Source organism: Augochlora pura, chromosome 11 (assembly GCF_028453695.1).
Source record: "Augochlora pura isolate Apur16 chromosome 11, APUR_v2.2.1, whole genome shotgun sequence".
Taxonomy (NCBI): Eukaryota; Metazoa; Arthropoda; class Insecta; order Hymenoptera; family Halictidae; genus Augochlora; species Augochlora pura.
The window spans coordinates 18,434,970-18,455,257 of record NC_135782.1 but is presented as its reverse complement, the minus strand read 5'-3'; the positions used below and the strand labels follow the sequence as shown (position 1 = coordinate 18,455,257).

General features: G+C 45.0%; 1 protein-coding gene across 1 annotated transcript in view; it reads right to left on the bottom strand.

The window, feature by feature from the left end:
* Positions 1-10,756: 10,756 nt before the first annotated feature.
* The window catches only part of LOC144476782 (uncharacterized), a 454,423-nt gene continuing 444,891 nt past the window's right edge, over positions 10,757-20,288 (bottom strand). The window contains exon 7 of the mRNA XM_078194008.1: positions 10,757-16,709. Within this exon, the coding sequence (XP_078050134.1) occupies positions 16,537-16,709 (173 nt within the window). The 3' untranslated portion in view covers positions 10,757-16,536. The remainder of the gene's footprint in view (positions 16,710-20,288) is intronic.

The following is a 20,288-nucleotide window of genomic DNA, read 5'->3' as shown; positions in this document are numbered from 1 at the left end:
CTAAGATCACCATCGTTCGGCGGTGCGAAACGAGCCCAGTGGAAAGTGTCGAATATTTCCCAGGTTTTATATTCTTTCCCGTTAAACGTTCTTTCTTTCGGCTGCGCAACATCTGCGGGGACGAAAGCAGGAGACGAGAGACCGAAAGTTCAGCGTCGGCGTCTCCGTGTTCGAATCGGCGGCTAGCAGCCGACGCGGACGCAATTCCTCCGGGGCTGCGCCGGACCCACACGAAATAAATATAAAGCCGGCTCACTCGGAGAACGGCCGCGGGCCCGATAGAAAAATCGCGCTCCTTGCGAGAGCTCCCTTTCGTCGTTCGCCTAAGCGGGAGCTGCGAAATGCGTAAAGAACATTTTATGGCGGCGGGGTTTCTTGCATGCGAGCGTGTATGCAACTCCCGCTACACCGGCAGCCGTGGGAAACCGCGACACGGGCTCGCTCCTAAACCTGAAAAGCTGTTTAGCGGCTCTAAATAGAGGGCTTCCGAGCGACGCGCAGCTCGCCGAACCCGCGACAAAAAAATCACCGACGCAACTCTTAATGCTCGCGCGCGCAATAAATTACTCATTTGCTTGGCGTCAAACACGGCCGCGTACGTCATCGCAACATCGCGCCAGCTTTATGAAGAAATCGGCGCGCCGCGGCAAAAGCCGATCTAGTTGCCTCTCTATATTACCAACGGAGTTCTTTTTACTCTGCGTCACGTGACAACTTCCATTTTATAATCATCCAGCGGGGTTTGAGAAAATTGCTCTAAATGACCTTATGTATGGCTGAAATTTCAAATCCGGATGATTGAACATTTTTAGGACACCCTGTGTATAGTTTCTTGGTCAATAGAACCTCTACCATCCACTGTTTACTTGTCAAGAAATCTCCGTTGATTTATCGACCGAAAGATCTGGCGATAAAGATGCACCGGGTGACTCGTTTCCAAAGCGAACATACTTACAGGCTTTAGAATTGTTCATATAAATAACCATAGCAGATATTTCCCATTGAATCTCCTCTTTACTCCGGCAGATATCGCCTTAATGTATCAAAGGTATCTCGGGATAGCCGCGATCCGAGCTACCAAAGCGAAGAGTCCACAGCCGCGAGTCACGTGTGTGTGCGTCAGGCACATTCGACGTTGTAAATAAAGTTTTCAACGCATCGTTTAGCTTATCGCGCGTCGATCGCCGATTAGTTTTGTAAGACTAATTCCCGGCCTAGTAGTAGAACGGCCGTTCTCATAGGCGGAGAGCGAAACTTCGCCGACGGCGTTGCAACACTGTTCGGCTCGTAGCGCGCGGCCGTCGTCGAATGATCAGCTCACCTCGTAAAGATCGCGAGATATGACGTGCGTTATGAGCCGGCCGAGGAGTTTTCTGCGGGAGATGCAGTTTCGTAGAAGTGCTCCAAGCTTATGTCCACCGGCGTTGGACCAGGATCCTTTTGTTTCGCAAAGTCGCCCTCGTTAACGCCGAGTCGCGAGGCCGGTACCGTTCTATCAAACCGCGCTGATTTGAGACGTTCTACGACGTGGTTTGTTACAATTTTGATGATCTATTGGGTTGATAATTAAGTGCTTGCAATTCGAGACTGACGTGCAAGTTAAATCAGACTTACGAGTCAAAGAGTTGCAAGTCAAAGGCTGCGAGTCACAGGCTTGGAAATCAAAGGCTTGCGAGTCAAAGACTTGCAAGTCACAGGCTTGGAAATCAAAGGCTTGTAAGTCAAAGGCTTGCGAGTCAAAGGCTAGCAAGTCAAAGGCTTGCGAGTCGAAAGCTTGCGAGTCAAAGGCTTGCGAGTCAAAGGCTTGGAAATCAAAGGCTTGCGAGTCAAAGGCTTGCAAGTCAAAGGCTTGCAAGTCAAAGGCTTGGAAATCAAAGGCTTGCGAGTCAAAGGCTAGCGAGTCAAAGGCTTGCAAGTCAAAGGCTTGGAAATCAAAGGCTTGCGAGTCAAAGGCTTGGAAATCAAAGGCTTGCGAGTCAAAGACTTGCGAGTCAAAGGCTTGCGAGTCAAAGGCTTGCGAGTCAAAGGCTTGCGAGTCAAAGGCTAGCAAGTCAAAGGCTTGCGAGTCGAAAGCTTGCGAGTCAAAGGCTTGGAAATCAAAGGCTTGCGAGTCAAAGACTTGCGAGTCAAAGGCTTGCGAGTCAAAGGCTAGCTTTTGACTCGCAGTCAAAGGCTTGGAAATCAAAGGCTTGCTTCTTACTTTGAATCCGCAATTACTTAGTTGCCAATCCAATAGTAGCGACAAGGGACGCAGCTGTGCAATTAGGCTCCGATCTACAGTGTGTACACGATAGAATTTATCGTATAAATCGGTAAGAAGGTCTCTTTATATCTAGTTTCTGTTCGGTGTATCGGCGGAATTTTTGTCGATTGTCGACGCGGAAAAGAAACGATCCGCGCTAGGGGTGCGTGCGCGCCGTTAGACTGAAACGTATACGGTTTCGGTACAGCGGAACGTAACGAATGGGCCGGTGTGTCCACGCCGGTTATTAATCGCGGCCACTGGCTCTCTCGTGGATACGTATTTGTCATCATTACCGGGCCGCGAGCTGTAGATATGTTTGTCCGCCGCGATACGATTTAGAAACGTCGGGTCCGTTTATCGTTCCGCCAACGGTTTCGAAACGCGTCCGCCGCCATGCCATGCTTTTGGCATCCTCCCGGCGACAAGAACAGACACTGGGTCTCGAATCCGCTTTCAATCGTCGAAGGTCCATTTGTCAACGACACCGTGGAACAATCCGTTTTCCGCGCGATGCGAAAACGTCGAAATCGAAATGTATCGTTCTTTTCAGGTGATTGAGTGATCGATTGACTGCGCGTGTTTCGAGCGCGTTGTAAAAGTTACGAAATGTTGAGATATTGCTTAAAAAAGAATGATAGCTCTTGACAATTTTTTTAAATATTTGTTTATTTCATAAAGATTATTTTGAAAGGTGGTGTGATAATTTTTAAGGGCGCCTTGGAGTCGCCATTCGACCGCAAATGGTTAATTATTATATTTAATATCTGAGTTGAAATATTGAGTTGAACATGGAGATTAACTTAACACAGAGTTAATATTAAGGTAAAATTGCTGTTAATTACTTAAGTATAATATCTGGCTTGGTTTGAAAGCCTCTGACTCGCAAGCCTTTGACTCGCAAGCCTTTGACTTGCAAGCCTTTGACTCGCAAGCCTTTGACTTGCAAGTCTTTGACTCGCAAGTCTTTGACTCGCAAGCCTTTGACTCGCAAGCCTTTGACTTGCAAGTCTTTGACTCGCAAGCCTTTGACTCGTAAGCCTTTGACTTGTAAGCCTTTGACTTGTAATCCTTTGATTTCCAAGCCTTTGACTCGCAAGCCTTTGACTCGCAAGCTTCTGACTTGCAAGCCTTTGACTCGCAAGCCTTTGACTCGCAAGCATTTGACTCGCAAGCCTCTGACTCGCAAGTCTCTGACTTGCAAGTCTAATTCGACTTATACATCAGTCGCTCCGACTTCGGGTCCCGCCTTATAGGATATCGAGAGTTAGGGCAATCGGCGTCGGCGGCACGCACCCGCAGATCTGGTTGCAGCACGCAGGCGTTTTTACGGACGGTGGCAGTCCTAGTAATGGGATCGAGTCTCCATAATTGAATTTACGAACAGCCGTTGCGCGCCCACGTCGTCTTTATTCCTCGGGGCACTGTCGACGTTGTCCACGTGACGTTCGGGCCCCGTCGCATAGGCCCCGCGAAGGCACGAACGTGGTTTAATGCGCTCGGATTTTCAGCGGACCGCTTCGCGTACGTGCGCGTACCGAATCGGTCTTGTATATGTATATATATCCCGTGCGACGCTAATGACGGCATAACTCGCGACCGATATACCAGTATTTCTATTAACCGTCCGGGAGCTATCAACAAAACGGTTACAAATTGGCGTGCGCGCGGGAACAGCGCGAAAGGCGGAGGGAAGCTCTCGCGGCGCGTCGTGCCCTCTCGGCTTTCGAATGGCCGCGCGGTCGTGAGTGAAATGTACCGGAGAGGAACGAGCTATCTCGCGGCCCGTTGCTCTGTGTATCGGACGTGTCGGTAATTAAATTTAGAAATAGAAATTACGGGGTATCGATGGGCGGCCGGCTTTGCCGGAGGGGGGCAGTTGATCACCGGTGCCGCCGGTAATTGGACCGGTCGACCGCCGGCCAATCGGAAGAAAGGGAAGAGTTATCGGGTACAAGGACGATCGGTCCGCCGCAATTAGCGACACTGATTCCGCAGAAACGACTACAGAAGCGCCACGTACACGATAAATTGATAACTCGCTAGCTGATTGAGCCGCTTTTTCTTTATCTTTGTGTGCGAGGACGAAATTGAGATAGGAAAAATAGCCTTCTTCAAATTCCTTTTGACGTTATATTAGGGTTAGGTCTGAGTTAGGCCTGAGTTAGGCCCGAGTTAGGTTTGGGTTAGGTCTGAGTTAGGTCCGAGTTAGGTAGAAGCTAAGTTTCCATTTTGTTTGCTTTAGACTAGTTGGATCTGCAGTTTTTTTTATTATCTCAGGAAATAAAGTAGGTAGCCATTTTCTTCAAAGGAAAAACTTGGTCAAGACATCGAGGTTTATAATATATTAAAATCTGATCCAGATCAGTGAAGGGAATCCTAACCTCTTCGCCTGAACTCTTGCGTCCGGTGACCTCTATTAACAAGCGACCAAAATAAAGTCTCTCATGGTGGCGCCAGCTAAACATTACACCATATTCCGGAGTAATACAAGGGTAGCAAAGCCATAGGAAAACAATGGGTAGCTACGACCATATTCGTCCACCTTGACTTCGCTAAACTAGCATTTTCACTGAACAAATAAACCTCCCAGGAAATCGCAGTTGACGTCTCCTTAACGACGATCGAACTTCTTACTCTAGAAATCTCTTCGCCACTAGTCCGACAAGAACCACCCATGAATCTCTACGAGAACTATCAAACCGCAGCCTCTTCTTTTTTTACCCGTATCCCTCCCAGAAACACAGACGGCTCCCGGGGAGTACTTATTTTCACGGCGTTATCATTTGTACACGGCCGGTTTGAACGAGACAAGGGGGCAGCCTGTTTACCCGGCCGGCAGTTAGGCTTCTTGTTCCATCCCCCGTCCCCCCTCCCCGGTTAAATGCGCCGTGCTCCAGTTTCTTCTATCGATAAATAGCATCAATCGGAAGACACGTGGCCGCGATGCGAGTGGCACGCCACCGGCAAGTACGAGTTTGTGTTTCTTATCGGCGCTACCATAAGCGACTTTGTTTCCAGCGGGAGCCTTTTTGCGACCCGTTGCCCGAGAACTTGGCGCATGGCGGCATGGCGTTTACTTAATCCGCAGCGAGAGCCTTGTAAAACACATACAGGAGAGCGTATAACGTGGTTTGCTTGGCGAAGGACCCGCCAGGAATACGAATCCCTTCTATTTGGTTTAGGCCCGAGCTAGGTTGACTTGTTCCATCACTGTTTCAAAGAGGAGCGAAGTGATCTTGGCTACGCATGGCTAGAATTACGAGAAAAGTAAAAGCAGTCTTCCTTTCAACTTTGCCAATGTGAGCTGTCACTATTTTTCTCAGATTTATCATATTATGAGGATATATCTGTTGACGAGGGACTTAAGTCTTGTCAGACATTTGGGTCTAATGTGTAATAAGGGTTGATTTTTACTTATCCTGTTTCTCAGTGTAGGACTTCGCAGAGGGCATTTAAATTATTTAGCTTAAAGTAGCAATAATTCTTAAATTATATTTGATCTAAGCTGCACCTAATTTCAGTCAGATTTACCTTAGCTAATGTCTTACTTAGCGGTGGCTCCATGCCTAATTTAGATTCCACTTAAACTGGACGACTAGAGACTTAGAAAGAGACTTTAAAGACTTAGACTGCTCTGACTTAGGCTATGCTTGTCTCAGACTATACCTAACTTAGAACTAATGTTAGCACAGCTTACCAACTAACATTAGCCTTAACTTAGACGACTAACATTACTTCTAACTTACCTTAAGTCCAACTTAGCTCCAAAACCATTAGAATTGACCTTACGTAGCGTCAGATCGACAATTCTCGCAGCCTCTCCAAGAACCATCGAAACAAACCGCAGCAATAATCTCCGCACGGGTTCTGTTAGGTTTGAATTAGGTCTAGGTTAGGTCTGGAGTATTTATTAAGTTGAACGAGAATTAATTGTGCACCGTTCGACCGGGTCCGATCGACACGCTTTCATTTACAAGCCCGGCCCCGGGCGCGGGACGGCGAGGCATCAACATGAAAGGACGTCATGTCGCCGTTGATATCCACAATTGCGCCGGCACGAACGTGGACGCACCCGGCGGTACGGGAGGAGAGCGAGAGAGAGAGAGCGAGAGAGAGAGAGCGAGAGAGAGAGAGAGAGAGAGAGAGAGGGAGGGAGAGAGGGAATTCCGGCCAGAGGACTGGAATCAACGGCGGTATTCCCGCTTAAGTTATGGCCTCGGTTATAGCCGCCGTTCGGACTACAAATTCTCCGGTAGGTATACGGCAGGATTTGTACTTACCTAGTACGGCGACTACCTACAACTTAGTAGAATACCGGCGCGCAGAAATCTTGTTGCCAGACGGGACAAATACGCGGCCGCGGCAGAGATATTGCGTCCTCGGGGTGCTACACTCTGGAAAATAGCCTAATGATCGTATTGTGACTGGCCGGTTGTCACAAAACATCTCCGGGGTCTCGAGACCGGCGGAACTACGGGGCTTTATTTATCGTCCGCCGACCGCCTAACTACCGTGTAACGGGTTAAAACGTTAACGAGGATGCAGATGTATTTATATGGGAGCACGGGCGCGCGGAGGGGGGGTTTGGGACACCCTCGGTAATGCCCTCGGTAAAGGTTACGGTATGGCGAGGCGGTCAATAATTTTTCCGATCGACGTTGATCGAATGCGATCCAACAGCAACGTGATTTTCCTTCTAATCCGGCCCGCGGCTTTTTGCTTATCAACCGCGGCTCCGTTTAGGCTTGTTCGCCTGATAGGGGCCCGCTCTGGATATATCTGTCGGTGAAGACAGAAGCTGGCACCGTTACCGATGCAAAAGTCCTCGTGGGATGAAGATTTATCGATCGTGCTCCTTTGCTTCCACCTTTTTTCCCTTTGCGGCGGTCGTGATATTGGTATTAATATCAACGAGGTATTGGGGGAAACGGATTTGTAATTTTGTGGAAGGAGATGATCAACTGGTTCTTTATTAAACAAATCGAGAGGTAATTATTAGGCCATAGAAACTAGAGACTAAAAAGCAGTAGCCTCTTTCTCACTTTAACAATTTTGCAAAGTAGCTTCCTAATTTTTTATAAAATATTTCTTGTCTTCAATTTTGTCGAGACTGAAATATGTTATGTAGTTCGATGGTTCAAATAACTTTTTCCTTTGCACGAAACCTTAATTCGCCATAGTTTCAGAGATATTCATGAAAAACTCAAACTAATGCAAATCTGACGTTTTGACGTTAGATCTCCAATTTTCGCGAATATCTCAGAAACTAAAGGGAATTAAGGATTCGTGCAAAGGAAAAAGTTGTTTAAAATGTGAAGCTGAACAACATTTCTAAATTCTACCAAGATCTAAGTAGATTCGTATACAGGGTGTCGTAAAAGTTGAGGGTTAATAAGGAAGAAATAACAACGTCCAGCATTTTTTTTTACGATTTTTAATGTCGTAACCCTGCCAAATACAATAATAATAGTAATAGTAGCAATTATAATAAGAATCATAATAATGATAATGATAATAGTATTATCTAAAATATGTAACCATCATTTCGATAATAAGATTATCGACAGGCGCGATGTTGTACCACACAGGACGAACGTGGACGCACACCGTGTCACGCGTCCCGGCGAATAGAATTGATTTAATTAAACGACACAACCGGGACACGGATTTCGCCCTCCGCGATACAAGACAGAATTTTCTTTTCACAGTTTCCGCGGGTTAAGTTGTACGCGCGCGAATCCATTTAAATACGCGTTTGAACCGTGCTAGTCGCGAAGCAAATCGTACTTTGTTTCTCTTTATCGTTCTTTCCGTTTCGTTTGTCTCTTTTTTTTTTATTTATTTGTTTATTCGTTTGTTAGGACTTTCCATCGCGACGAGCTGGGAAAAAGTCGAGCACGAATTCGAACAAAAAAAAGAAAGACACGCCCAGCCGCGCCGATAACGTTGTATAAATATATAATTTGTTGTCGTGCGCACGTGATTCACAATATAATTAATTAATTCGCTATCTCGCTCCGCAATTCCCGTTCCTCGCAACCGCGGCGCACATTTTAATAATTACACGCGCTCCGTTTCGTTTCGCTTTCGACCGCAATAAATAAATTATCCAAATCAAGGACATCGATATATCGATATAACAGTAATAAGATTACAACCACATTTACAATATATATATGTATATATATATATCTATTATTTTATTTATTTATATCTATACCTATATATGTATATATATATGCTGTATAATATATATATAGAGATTTTTTTGCCTTTTCACACATACATATATGTATACATATATATATAATATATATACCGTATTATTTTTTTTTTCTGTTTAATGCACTAACGAACCTTCCCTCCGCCGAGGTGTCCGCGCTCGAATTACGAATAGAGCGACACCGACGTGTTTCTCAAGCGACACGGTTGATAAAAAAAAAACAAAAAAAAAACAAAAGAGAAGTAGTAAAATTAGAAAGTACAAACGTTTTTAACGTTTTCATGTTCCTCTGTTCCTCCGTACAGTATAATGCCGTTTCGTTTATACAGTGAATAAGGGGGCGTGGGCAACGCCTTCGCCACGCCCCCCACGCGCAACGAAAAAAGAAAACCTACGCGACGTAATATACAAGTGTTTTACTCTTATAAAGTAATAGTTGGTGGCGCGCGACGTATCGTTTACGCCCTCTCTGAACTTCGCCAGCGTTCCCGAACGTTCGCGCGGACACTGCGTCGGTCTCCATAGACCACGTAGAACCTCTATGTTCATGGAATTTCATGGAACATCGTCGCCGCCATATTGCTCCAAATAATGTCGCTATATGCAGTTCATAAAATTCCGTTTAAATTCGTTCGTGTTAACATAATTACGTAAAATGATTATGCAGTTTATATACTGTAATGGTACTTAATATTCTTTTTCTTTTCGTTAGGGGACCAAAGTTTTTCAACTTTTTTAAAATTGTTCTTGTAGATTTCGATCAGGGGATTCAGAAAGTCCAAGTATTAGAATGAGGAATTTATTGGTTTGGAAGTTACACGCGTTTGAAAGTAGCTAGTGAACAATTTTGATCATCATTTTAGTCCAATATTTTAAAGCGACTTGGAGGTAGCCTATAGGGTCCCATGAAATTCGTTCGCGGGCTCGGTAGACGCAGTCTTCGCGCCAGTTTCGGGAACCCAAAAAGCCGCGTCGGCTCGCCTAATCGGGGAACAATTAGGCGCCGTGAGGTTCAAGGATGAGGGCACGCCACGCGCCTCGCAGTGTCTAAAATCCGTGCGAGATCCGAGAGAGAATTACTGGCCCCCATTGATTATATTATTGCAAAAGAATTATACTACGTTGACCCGGGCGCCGGACAGCGTCGGGTAAAACTTTACATAACTATTTACAGAAGTTATTGCTCGCCTATCTGCCTACCTTACGCGCTAGTAGTTCCGTTTAGTATCCTTATGAGTTTCCGTAAACCAGCCTACGCAATCGCCTGTTCGCGGCCCTTTGGGAAGACGTTGGATCGTGGGAGAAAAATTTAGAGATAATCCTTTCACTTCTAAAGATGTCTTCAAGATATTGTCTTATAGATTTTCTGCGATCAAAGTCGCGTTTAATATTTTTTTTGTTAATGACTGCGCTAGCATTTTAGAGGATACTGTGACACAAGATTTAAACAATTCGCTGGTGATTGGATTATTAAGGGAAGTTCTGATTAAATTCTCAACTTTCCTAGCCCAGGATAGTATGAAGTTGAGGTTATGTAAAGGACACGGTCCAACGTCTTCCAGCCGCTTCGCAGCCTTACTTTCTGCGCTCCTGCGTAATGAATCTTTAGGAGACGACCTCTCCCCGTATTGTCCACTGTTGATGTATATCTACGCACGTCGAATTCAACGTACGAAAGCACCAAGAAAGATTGAGCACCGCGCATGATCGCAGATTAAAGACGCAATTTATTGCAGTTGCTTGATAAGGTATGCGTGTGAGAGTGATCGACGCGTTCGCGTTTCTCGTATGCGGCGTGTGTGCGTGTGTGTTCCATGTTTGTGTAAGCGTGCGGATACCCCTTTTTGTCTACTGGCCCTTGAAACGATGAGTGGGGGAAATTTAAATACCCCGTCTGTGTTTCTTCTTCGATAAAAAGCTCGACGTACCATCGTTAACGAAAAAATTACCTTCTAATCAGCATCACAGAGGCTCTCGCGTGTCCTTAAATTATCAACCGCTAACCGCGGCATCTTTCTCGCGACGGTCGCGGAAAACAAGAATTTTCTCACAACAGATTCAGGTACTTCGAGAAACAACGAATTTCTTTTCAACGATGATTCTAAGCTTTCGAGCAGCAAATAAGGTACTTGTTAGTACTGTGCTATTTTATAGAGTATACAAAGTCCCTTCGAACAATAATTTTAAATTTAATTCTTTTTTTAAAAGCTTGAGGCTATTTGTAATAGTAAGTCTATGATAATAAATTAAATATCAGTGATTTGACAAGTTTGATAACGTAATAACAATTTTCTAATATTGCCACAGAGTCAGCCCACGTGACTGTAAGGAGTTAACAAAAATTTTTCTCTAAAAATAGCATCGTACTAACAGGAACCCTCGAATTTTCCTCCAAACAAGAGACCCACCCAGCCTAGCCTAGGATCCTCTAACATCTCTCTCAAGTATCACCTGACACCCATCAGTGACATCACTGCTGAGTAGAATAAAAATCAGAAGCTGAAGAGGTGATAACAAAGAGGTCCTTCAATATAAATTAATCCTCTTTGAGCTAATCTCCTTCATTAAGAAAAATAAAATAAACCAACCCAAGTTCATCTCAAAAAATTATTCATCCCCACAGTAACTGGCTCCAGTATAGGACCTCCTGCCCTATTCAGCTTCTATCCTCCACCACTCACCACAGGTGTCCCTATCCTCCACCACTCACCACAGGTGTCTCTGACGGCCGTCACGTGACACTCGTAGAATCGCAGACCGTGTGCACAGCCCCTCCCCGTCCTCCCTCAGCCGAACCGAAGGCGTGACCCCGCAGCGAGGCCTCGATTAGTCGGTTGTCGGTCGCCGTCCGTTAAGGCACTTGAAATGCTAATTTCCCCAGGCGGGGCCCCCGTTCATAGAAAATCAGTCGCGCACAGTCCGAGCCCGGCTCCCCACCCCGTCCATACCGCGTCGACGTCGAGCTGAATAGGCGCGCATTAGCATGAATAACGCGGTGGTTTTCGCGAATCCGCCAAGTTCTCGCTGGGAATGTCGATGGCCCGCGGTCGATCGCCGGACGACCCGGGGAATCCCCTATTTGCCCCTTGGTCCGGCTCAGACCCACGGATATGGAATGTATCTTAAACTGAGAACTAGGCAGGCAGCGCTCGAGGATGCTTTCCGTTGATCATCGTCGCGTCGACAATTAAAAGAATCCGGCAAAGAGCATTGCTTCGCAGGACGTTGGCAGCATGCTCCCCCCTTCCTCTCGCTTCAAGGGGAGAAAAAAAAGATAATGATCAAAGAGGGTTGTCGGCGCGACGTCAGCGCGCATTTCTCATCGGCCGCGGCGCCGGTCAGATTACTGACGGCTGCGGCCTTCAAAGAAGCTCCCTACAGGAAAGGTGCAACGGTATCAGTCATCAGGATCGTAGAATGGCATCCTGGGTGGCACCTCGTCCATTTTCGGATCGTGTTTCGCAGCGACGATCCGCCAAGGTATTACTCATGCATCCCGGGGACCGAAATCGCGCCGGCTACCGGCTCGAGAGGCGAGCAAGACCGATCCCAACAATCGGAACAAGGAATCACAGCGATGAGAACCTTGAACGGTGTTTGACGCTCGTTTGAGTGCTCCCCGAAGCGAAGAAGAAGGGTGACGGGGGATGTTTGAGTGGGTTTGGCCTTGTTTCGCTGTGTTTGCATCTGTTTGACCGTGTTTGAACTTGTATGCCGGTGTTGGGTCGTGTATGCAAGTGTTTGAACGTATATGCAAGTGTTTGGACATGTACTGTTCGTGTGTGGACATTTTTGGTTGCGTTCGGAAGTGTAGGAGTCGTGTTTGGACTTGTAGAAGTCGTGTTTGGACGTGTAGGAGTAGTGTTTGTCTTCTGTATGAACCTATAATCCCCTAATTGTGTCTATAGTCTTGTACAATCCCCTAACTGTGTCTATAGTCTCGTACAATCTCCTAACTGTGTCTATAGTCTTGTGTATACCGTGTCTGTACATGTACCTTCCGTGTATGGACGTGTTTGTAGCAGTTTGTCTTGTCTATAGCTGTATAGCATATGTCTAAACATGTATGTCCTGCATGAGCACGTGTATTACTGTCAAAAGCACGTGTATGGCCGAGTTTGTACACTCTTGTCCTGTGTTTGAGACTGTATGCCTCGTGTATGACCGTGTTTGAACCGTCGCGTCTCGCTTTTTAGCTAAAATGTCTCATGTACAATTGTGTATAGTGTAACGACGTTAATGGTCATGTGTGTAGCGTGTTTGCTAGTGTTTGCCGCGTGTTTGCGTGTGTTTGAACGGGCGTCCGGTCGATGAGCCGCTAGAGTGTGTACCGAGACGTGCGGAAAGCACGAAGATTTCGCGTGACTTAAGGCACTAGCAGTATACTTAAGGCCTAACGCAGCGTTTCCTCTTCCTCTTAACGATTAGAAGGCACTATTCCCTATGAAAATACAACACGTAACAAATAGTTCATTTTATCAATCTTCGCAGTAATTCTTACAAGGTAGAGGTGTGTGTTTCTCTTTAATGATATAAACTGGCTCTAGCATATACTGGCATCTTGTTCCGCCGCCATTAGCTCTAGCATATACTGGCAAATCTCTTAACTCCGCCGCCTCCTGGCTCTAGCATATTTTATTTACTGGCATCTCGTTCCATCGCGTTTAGCTATAGCTCCGAAATTAGGTGTCTGTTCCATCGCCTATCTATACTCTATCGTCTTCCGTTCTAGACCCTGCGCCAAATCGCGCGCGGGCTCGAAGCGAGGCCACGAGCTCTCCTCTCTTTTTGTATTTACAACGCGGCTTTGTGCTAATTGAACATCGCAGGCGGTTTTTTAATCGGCGAAGCGAAATTCAGGCCAACTTTTTTAATGCGATGTTTAATTGGGACGTTATTTATTATTATCTACCGATGCGAGGAGAGCCGCGGCGATCTCTCGACGATGCAGAAGAGTTCGCTAGAGGTCTTTATGGGACTCTAGAGAGATCGCTGTGGGTGGAATTGAAGATTCAAGGCTGGCAGGGAGTGTCGCTCGCTCCTATTTGGCACAGTCTACTTCCGAGGGCTCCCTTTGAAGATCAGCCTTGAACATATATTCCCATTTGCTCGCCTCGGATTGGTTCGACAGGCTGAACAATTTGGCAAATTTTAGAGCGATCGGAGAATCTTAGAACTTGGAACGTGGATCAGAGAAACTTGTTCTCTAAGTGCTTTTAAGACAGGAAGGATTTCTGCAAATTTTAGATAATTTCTAATTAATTTATTAATCATAGAATTTTTCCAAAAGGCAACAACAACGAGAAATAAAATATCGAATTACCGCAGTTCGATAGAACAATAATTTCTAACAATTGCTGATTTGCTTTTCTCAGCTTCCTCTTCGAGGCAATTTGTTATTCTATAATTTTATACAAATTTATTCGCAACATTTCTGCAACACCATAGAATATTATACACGTCCTAGAAGAACAATATTGCATACGAAATCCCTTCCAAAATTTTCTAATATTTCGCTTTTTTTTTAAATCCACGTAACAAGCTCTAACAATTTTTCTTAACAAATACAAGCTCGTATATTAAAACATTAATATTTTCTCGTGAGCTCGTTGGACCAATCCAAGGTGGCCGTCTGCATCGAGGAGCGCGTCGCCTGGCTTTAGACTCGTTTCGCTTCGAGCTCGCGCGGCTTCGATATGTTTCGATAATAGAATACCGTGCCTCTTAAACTGTGTTACTTTCATCTAGATTGACGATAATTGAACGACCGACGGGACACGTCAGCGGTGTCGGACCCCGATAGCGACTTTCTACGTACAACGACGGAAACGCGGGCGTAATCGACGGACCGTGTCTCCCGTGGATCGCGAACGATCGCCCGATCTTTCGATCTCGCGATCGTAAATGATCCAGCGATCCCCGATCGAATCATCTTGCGACTGTTCATTCCGCGATCTTGAATTGTCTCTCGATCTACCGGTTTCGCGACCTAAAATGATCTAGAAGTCCTGTGGGATCGTAGACGAAGCCGTGATCTCAAGATCTAAAGATTCAAAGATCTATGGATCTCAGAATTTAAAGATATTGTGGTCTGTTGATTTTTTGATCTGTAGATTTTGAGATTTGTAGATTTTTTGGACTATAGACTTTTTGATCTGTAGATTTCGTGATCTATAGATTTTTTGATCTGTAGATTTTGGAATTTATAGATCTTGTAATCTATAGATTCTGTGATCTATAGACCTTCTAATCTATGGATGCTGTGATCTATAGACCTTCTAATCTATAAATTTTGTGATCTACGAACCCTCTAATTTCTAGATCTTGTGATCTACCAACCCACCAACCTATAGATCTCGCGATCTATCGACCTATTGAACCCACCAATTTTAAATCCACCGACCTCACAATCCATCAACCAAGCGATCCACCAATATCACGATCTTCAATATTGCTAGATCCAATTCCTATCAATCCCACCACCCTCTAACTCTAACCCAAGATGGCGGAGAACGGAACGTTCCTCTGGCTGCGTCCACGCTTGATCGGAACACGTCGACGATCCATCGATCACCGCAGATTCGCACCTTCTACTTTGGCACCTTGCGCGGACGATAACCTCGCAACGCCCCGTCCTCCGCCATCTTGTTAACGATCACGGAACCGGAAGATCGAGAGACCGCCGATAACCGCCGCGCGTATCCTAATCGTCGAACGCACACGTTTAATACTGGCTTCGAGAGCTACTTCGACGGATCCCCTTTCTGTTTCCGGCCGACAATGGAGAACGTTGCTGCAAATGATTGTCCGTCCCTAAACGCGAAATTCTTTTTTTTGTGCATTAACTCGAGAGGCGTTCGCTATATCCAACGCGTCCCGAGAACGTTATATATCGGTATGTAAATGTAACGTTAACGTATTTAACGACGTGATCACGGGTTGTAGTTTATTTAACTGAGCATGCTAAGTCCCAAGCTCCGTCACCGGAGTTCGAATAATTCTCTTTACTTAATTATAATCGTTTAATTACCCTTAACGGATACGTTTACACCTCCTCATCCTCCTCATCCTCCTCCTACCCACCGATTCTCCTCCTAACGTCATCCACTCCTATTCTCATCAAAAAGTTACTGGCTCTATTCCTCATAGACGATACATGGTGCTCTAGACTAGTTGAGCTGGCCTTATGTAAAATTGTAAGTTACAAGAACAAGAAAAATAGTCGACAAAAAGAAAGAAATAAAGAGAGAGAGAGAGAGAGAAAGAGAGAAATAAGAATAGAAGAGACGAGAAAAGACGAGAAAATAATTAGTGGAAAAAAAACTGGAAAATTGGCTAGAAACGAGAGGTGGGCGTGGCCGGCGTATGGCCACGCCCCTTGATCCCGCTGTGACCAGCAGCGATCGGTAATTCTCGCGTCCGCCCGGGCCCCGATCGTCGCGCAATAAATAAAGTGGGGCTTTCGGCGCGGGGCGAATTTCAAATTTCTCTCTGCTCAACAGATGCGAATTCGAGGACACGACGACGACGACGACGCTAAGGGGGGGCGGGGCACGGGACGGGACGGGGCGGGGCGATACACACCGATCTCGAGAGCGATCGGGGACCGGACGGCGTGCGGACGAGGATCGCTGAACAGGTTTCGGATCGTCGTCCGCCGTTTAAATTACACAACGATGCTAAAATCCGCATCGAATAGCTCCGTAAGTCTAATGAACGTATTTTCATCCTTCTTTCATTTTTTCTCTCCTAGTTTCCTCGGACACGTTAGTCGCGTGATGAGGCTTGTTCAGGTCCCGAATATATTTAATATATATATTTATATATATGTATATGTGTGTATATATATATTAAAAAAAAAAGAAAAGAAGAGAGAGAGAGAGAGAGAGAAAGAGAGAGAGAAGAATCATTTTATCCCAGTCCCGATTCCCCGATTTTTTTCGGTCATCCGTTTCTTTCGTTCTCGTTCCGTCACCGTAGGCGCCTTCTTCCTCTTCTTCTTCCTGCCTTCCTTCCTTCCCGTTACGGTTCCTCGAAACTGTGGCCCGGCTAAGAAAGCTCCTCTTCATCAGTGCCTCTTCATGTGAAGCGACAAATGGTCGCTCCGCGAGAACGATCGCTGACAAAGATGGCACTTGAACGGCTTCTGACCCGTGTGCTTGCGATAGTGCCGCGTTAGCTCGTCGGAACGCGCGAACTTCCACGTGCAGCCCTCCCATGTGCACTGGTACGGCTTCTCGCCTGGAACAGGAAATATTTCGACACCCGTTAGAACGATATCATGGCATTTCGATTGTTAATAAGGTGACGCGAGCGTTAGGATTGCTGGACAGCTGCGTTTTAATTCTTATCTGTAGGTATTTTCAAAGAAAGTCAAAACGATGATTGATGTCTGACGGGTTTTCTTTTATAGTTCTCGATGTTAGGCACACTTCTCTCTCGAGTTAAACATTATAATAGAAACCACAGGAACTATATTAAATATATTGAAGATATATTAAGTGAATCCAGTGATAGCCTTATAAATATATTTTATAAATTATGTAATACATATAGAATTATATAAATTTGATAAAATATATAAAATAAAGTTTTTATCAGGGCCTTGGACACGACACTCCCATTTTCCTTCTGCGTCGCCGTTCTGGATCGCGTAGAGCAGGAAGCGGGGATACCGAAATCAGCAGCAAATTGGACGTTAGATCCATCTCGCAGCTCGTTTGCGGCGGCGGCGGCGCGATGCGTGTCGGTTATAATAAGAAACGAACCGACAACCGATGGCGATGAAAAAAAGAGCGGCGCGAGAGCCCGGTGGACGGCAGCGCGGAAAAGAGGGGAATGGGAACTCTCGAAGTTCTCTAGCGGTGTTGACTCAGCGTGACGTCCGGCCTAATGCGCCCACCGGCTACTCCCGCGGTGTACGCTCTCGGCTCTCCCCCCCCACCCCCCCCCCCCTTCCCTTGTAAATAACAACACTCGTTAGCCGGGTAAGAAATGCCGCGGCGATGTAATATCTCGCGAACGCGCGATTCAATTTAATCGCGGTCATTACGCGCCATTAATTATTTACGCCCGTATCGCGGTTTAATAAAATATAACAGCGGGGACGGCCGTGTGTTACGCGGAGGCTTCAATTAACCGGCGCGGCCACGATTTATCAACGGCGCGCCATTAGCGTCGCGATGAATACGGGATTTTGCCTGGCGTAATCGCGCCGGGAATTGGATTATTATGGCGCGACGCGAGAATGTCCGATTTCTGATCTTTTCCAGCGGGTTCGTTTGATTTTGTAAAACTGTTTGCGAAGGGTTCTCTATAATTTTTTATATTGAGATTTTTGTACGTTGTAAGGCTTGATATTGTGAATAACTTTTCCTTTCGGAGGGAATTTAGATCTGCTTTGGTTTAGGAGATATTTATGGAAAACTGTGAGAATTAACCTGGACCTAACTTAGACCTAATTTATATATTACGACCACAAAATTAATTTAGTAATTTCTGCGAAACAATATATTTCCACGGAACTATTTCTATCCAGGCTTTTATAACAATATTTTTACATAACTATTTTTATCCAGGTTTTTGTAACAACGTTGCATTGAAATGTTTCATCTATTTGCAACATTGCTAATTGTCGACTGTAAGGCTGTCCTAAGTTTACTTTAAAAATAGACACACCTTCTCGAGGAAACGTTCTACAGTTCACCAGCAAGGCCTGGTGTTAATAATTGCGCGAGGATTCGGATCGAAGTCTGGCGAAAAGTCAGCGCTTCGCGGCGTATCTAAATCGTATCGTTTTAACGTTTCGACGCCTATCGAGCGTCCGGAATATTAGTTATGTAATTCGCTGGGAATACGAAGAAACTAATGACGGGAGAAGAAACCCGTGCCGCGTAGTCGGCCGTTGCGTAATTGCGAGTAATTAGTCCATTTACGAGGTAAGGCACGGTGTACCGGGGCACGTTACGGTTCGGTCGTGCCGGCATATGCACGCAATATCGGTGGATCGCCCAGCGTGCACCGCCGTTCGAGAAAACGCATTAATTTCTTCTGTTATTAATGCATTTTGATCGGATTTTTTCACGTCGGCCGCAACTTCGCGTTTATTGCGCCATAGATTAACGCTCCGTCACGCCGTCCGACTCCATTAATTAGTCCACAACAACGAACTTAGCTACTCATTTGTAACGACGCTCGGCCTATGTTGTGCGCGACTCGCTGCGCCGCGACGCCGGTTCGGAGCTGTCCGCCATTTTACTTTCTATTGACATTAATATTCATATTTCTATTAATCAAAGGAGAGGAAATTAAATGGAGATCAAATTAAAGTAAATAAGAGAGAAATACGTAAAGTAAAGATACGTAAAATAAAAATTCATAGAAGAAAAAATACGTAAAATAAAAATCTATAAATTAGAAATTCATAAAATAAAAATCCATAAATTAAAAATTCATAAAATAAAAATACCCGAAACAGAAATAAATAAAATAAAAATCCATGAAAGGAAAATACATAAAATAAAAATCCATAAATTAGAAATTCATGAAATAAAAATACGCAAAATAAAAATACACAAAATAAAAATAAATTGAAATAAAATGAAGGCAAATGAAACGATTATTCTCCGCGAAGCACTTGTCAACTTTTATCTCAAACATTTTCTGGTCAGATTAGCCTAAATGCCTCGAAACTCGTCGCTGCCATTAGTTGATCATCTTATACAAGAAAAATCAATTTTCTCCCGAAGTCTTTATCACCACTTAAGACCGTGGCCATTCGTTCGCGTGGAACGTCGCCAAAATGGCCAGCCGGCTGAAATTTAAGGACTTATTAATTAACCGAGAGGTTCGGTCGCGCTCGTTAAGGAGCTTTGGTCGTCGATCATCCAAGAACGTACGAAACGCTGTTTTCTGCATAACCGCGAAAATGGGTTAACGATAGACGTTAATTGAGAACGACGTGGCACGAATCAGCGGTACTTTGATGCAGTTTCGTACGGCTCTCCCCATAATCGATATCTCTCCAGCCGTTCCTTTAACCTGTCCGAATTTCATAATTCGTGCTGGCACTCGAAGCAATCTCAATTCTACCCGAGCACTGTCGAAGATGCTCTTTCAAGTTTACGAGACGATTATTTATATGCATCTCGAATGAACAGTAGCATTTTTTGATAAATCGCTATCTTTATGTCTTTTGGGAACAGGACGTTTACGAGTGCATCGAATGTGCCTTTGATAAAAGGGTTGACAGTGGCTACCTGTCTTTGTACACGAAATTAGCCGAGTATAAGCTGAGTGCATCGAATAACCTTGTAAAATAAAGTGTCAGGAAGTGAAACAAGTATTAACAAAGTTCTTAAAACGAAGATGGGGATATTAACCCTTTGCACTCTGCGCCATCGTGGATGTTAATTACCAGCACTTATGAGATGAATAAAATGCCAATAAATAAAATGACGACAAATGGAATGGAAATAAAGATAAAAATAAATACCGTGAGAAATTAATAAAATAAATATAAATAATTTAGCAAGAGGCCAATCATTCTATATTTCATATCACTCAAGATACTATACTTTAAAATTGCTCGTGAGCAGAAAGGGAAAATAAAAATAAATCGTCAACGATCAATGAAACGATTTTTCGCCGTCGTTGAAACGTCGATGGCTCGCGTTTCAGGCTAGCAAAGCCTGTCTGAGGGGCCGCGATTGAAAGTCTTTGCTTAGGGATCTAAGCTCTCATACTCCGGTTTCCGCCTCTCGCCGCTCTTCATCGGCGTGCAAGAACACCGGACCGAGAAATACCGCACGGCGACTTGCA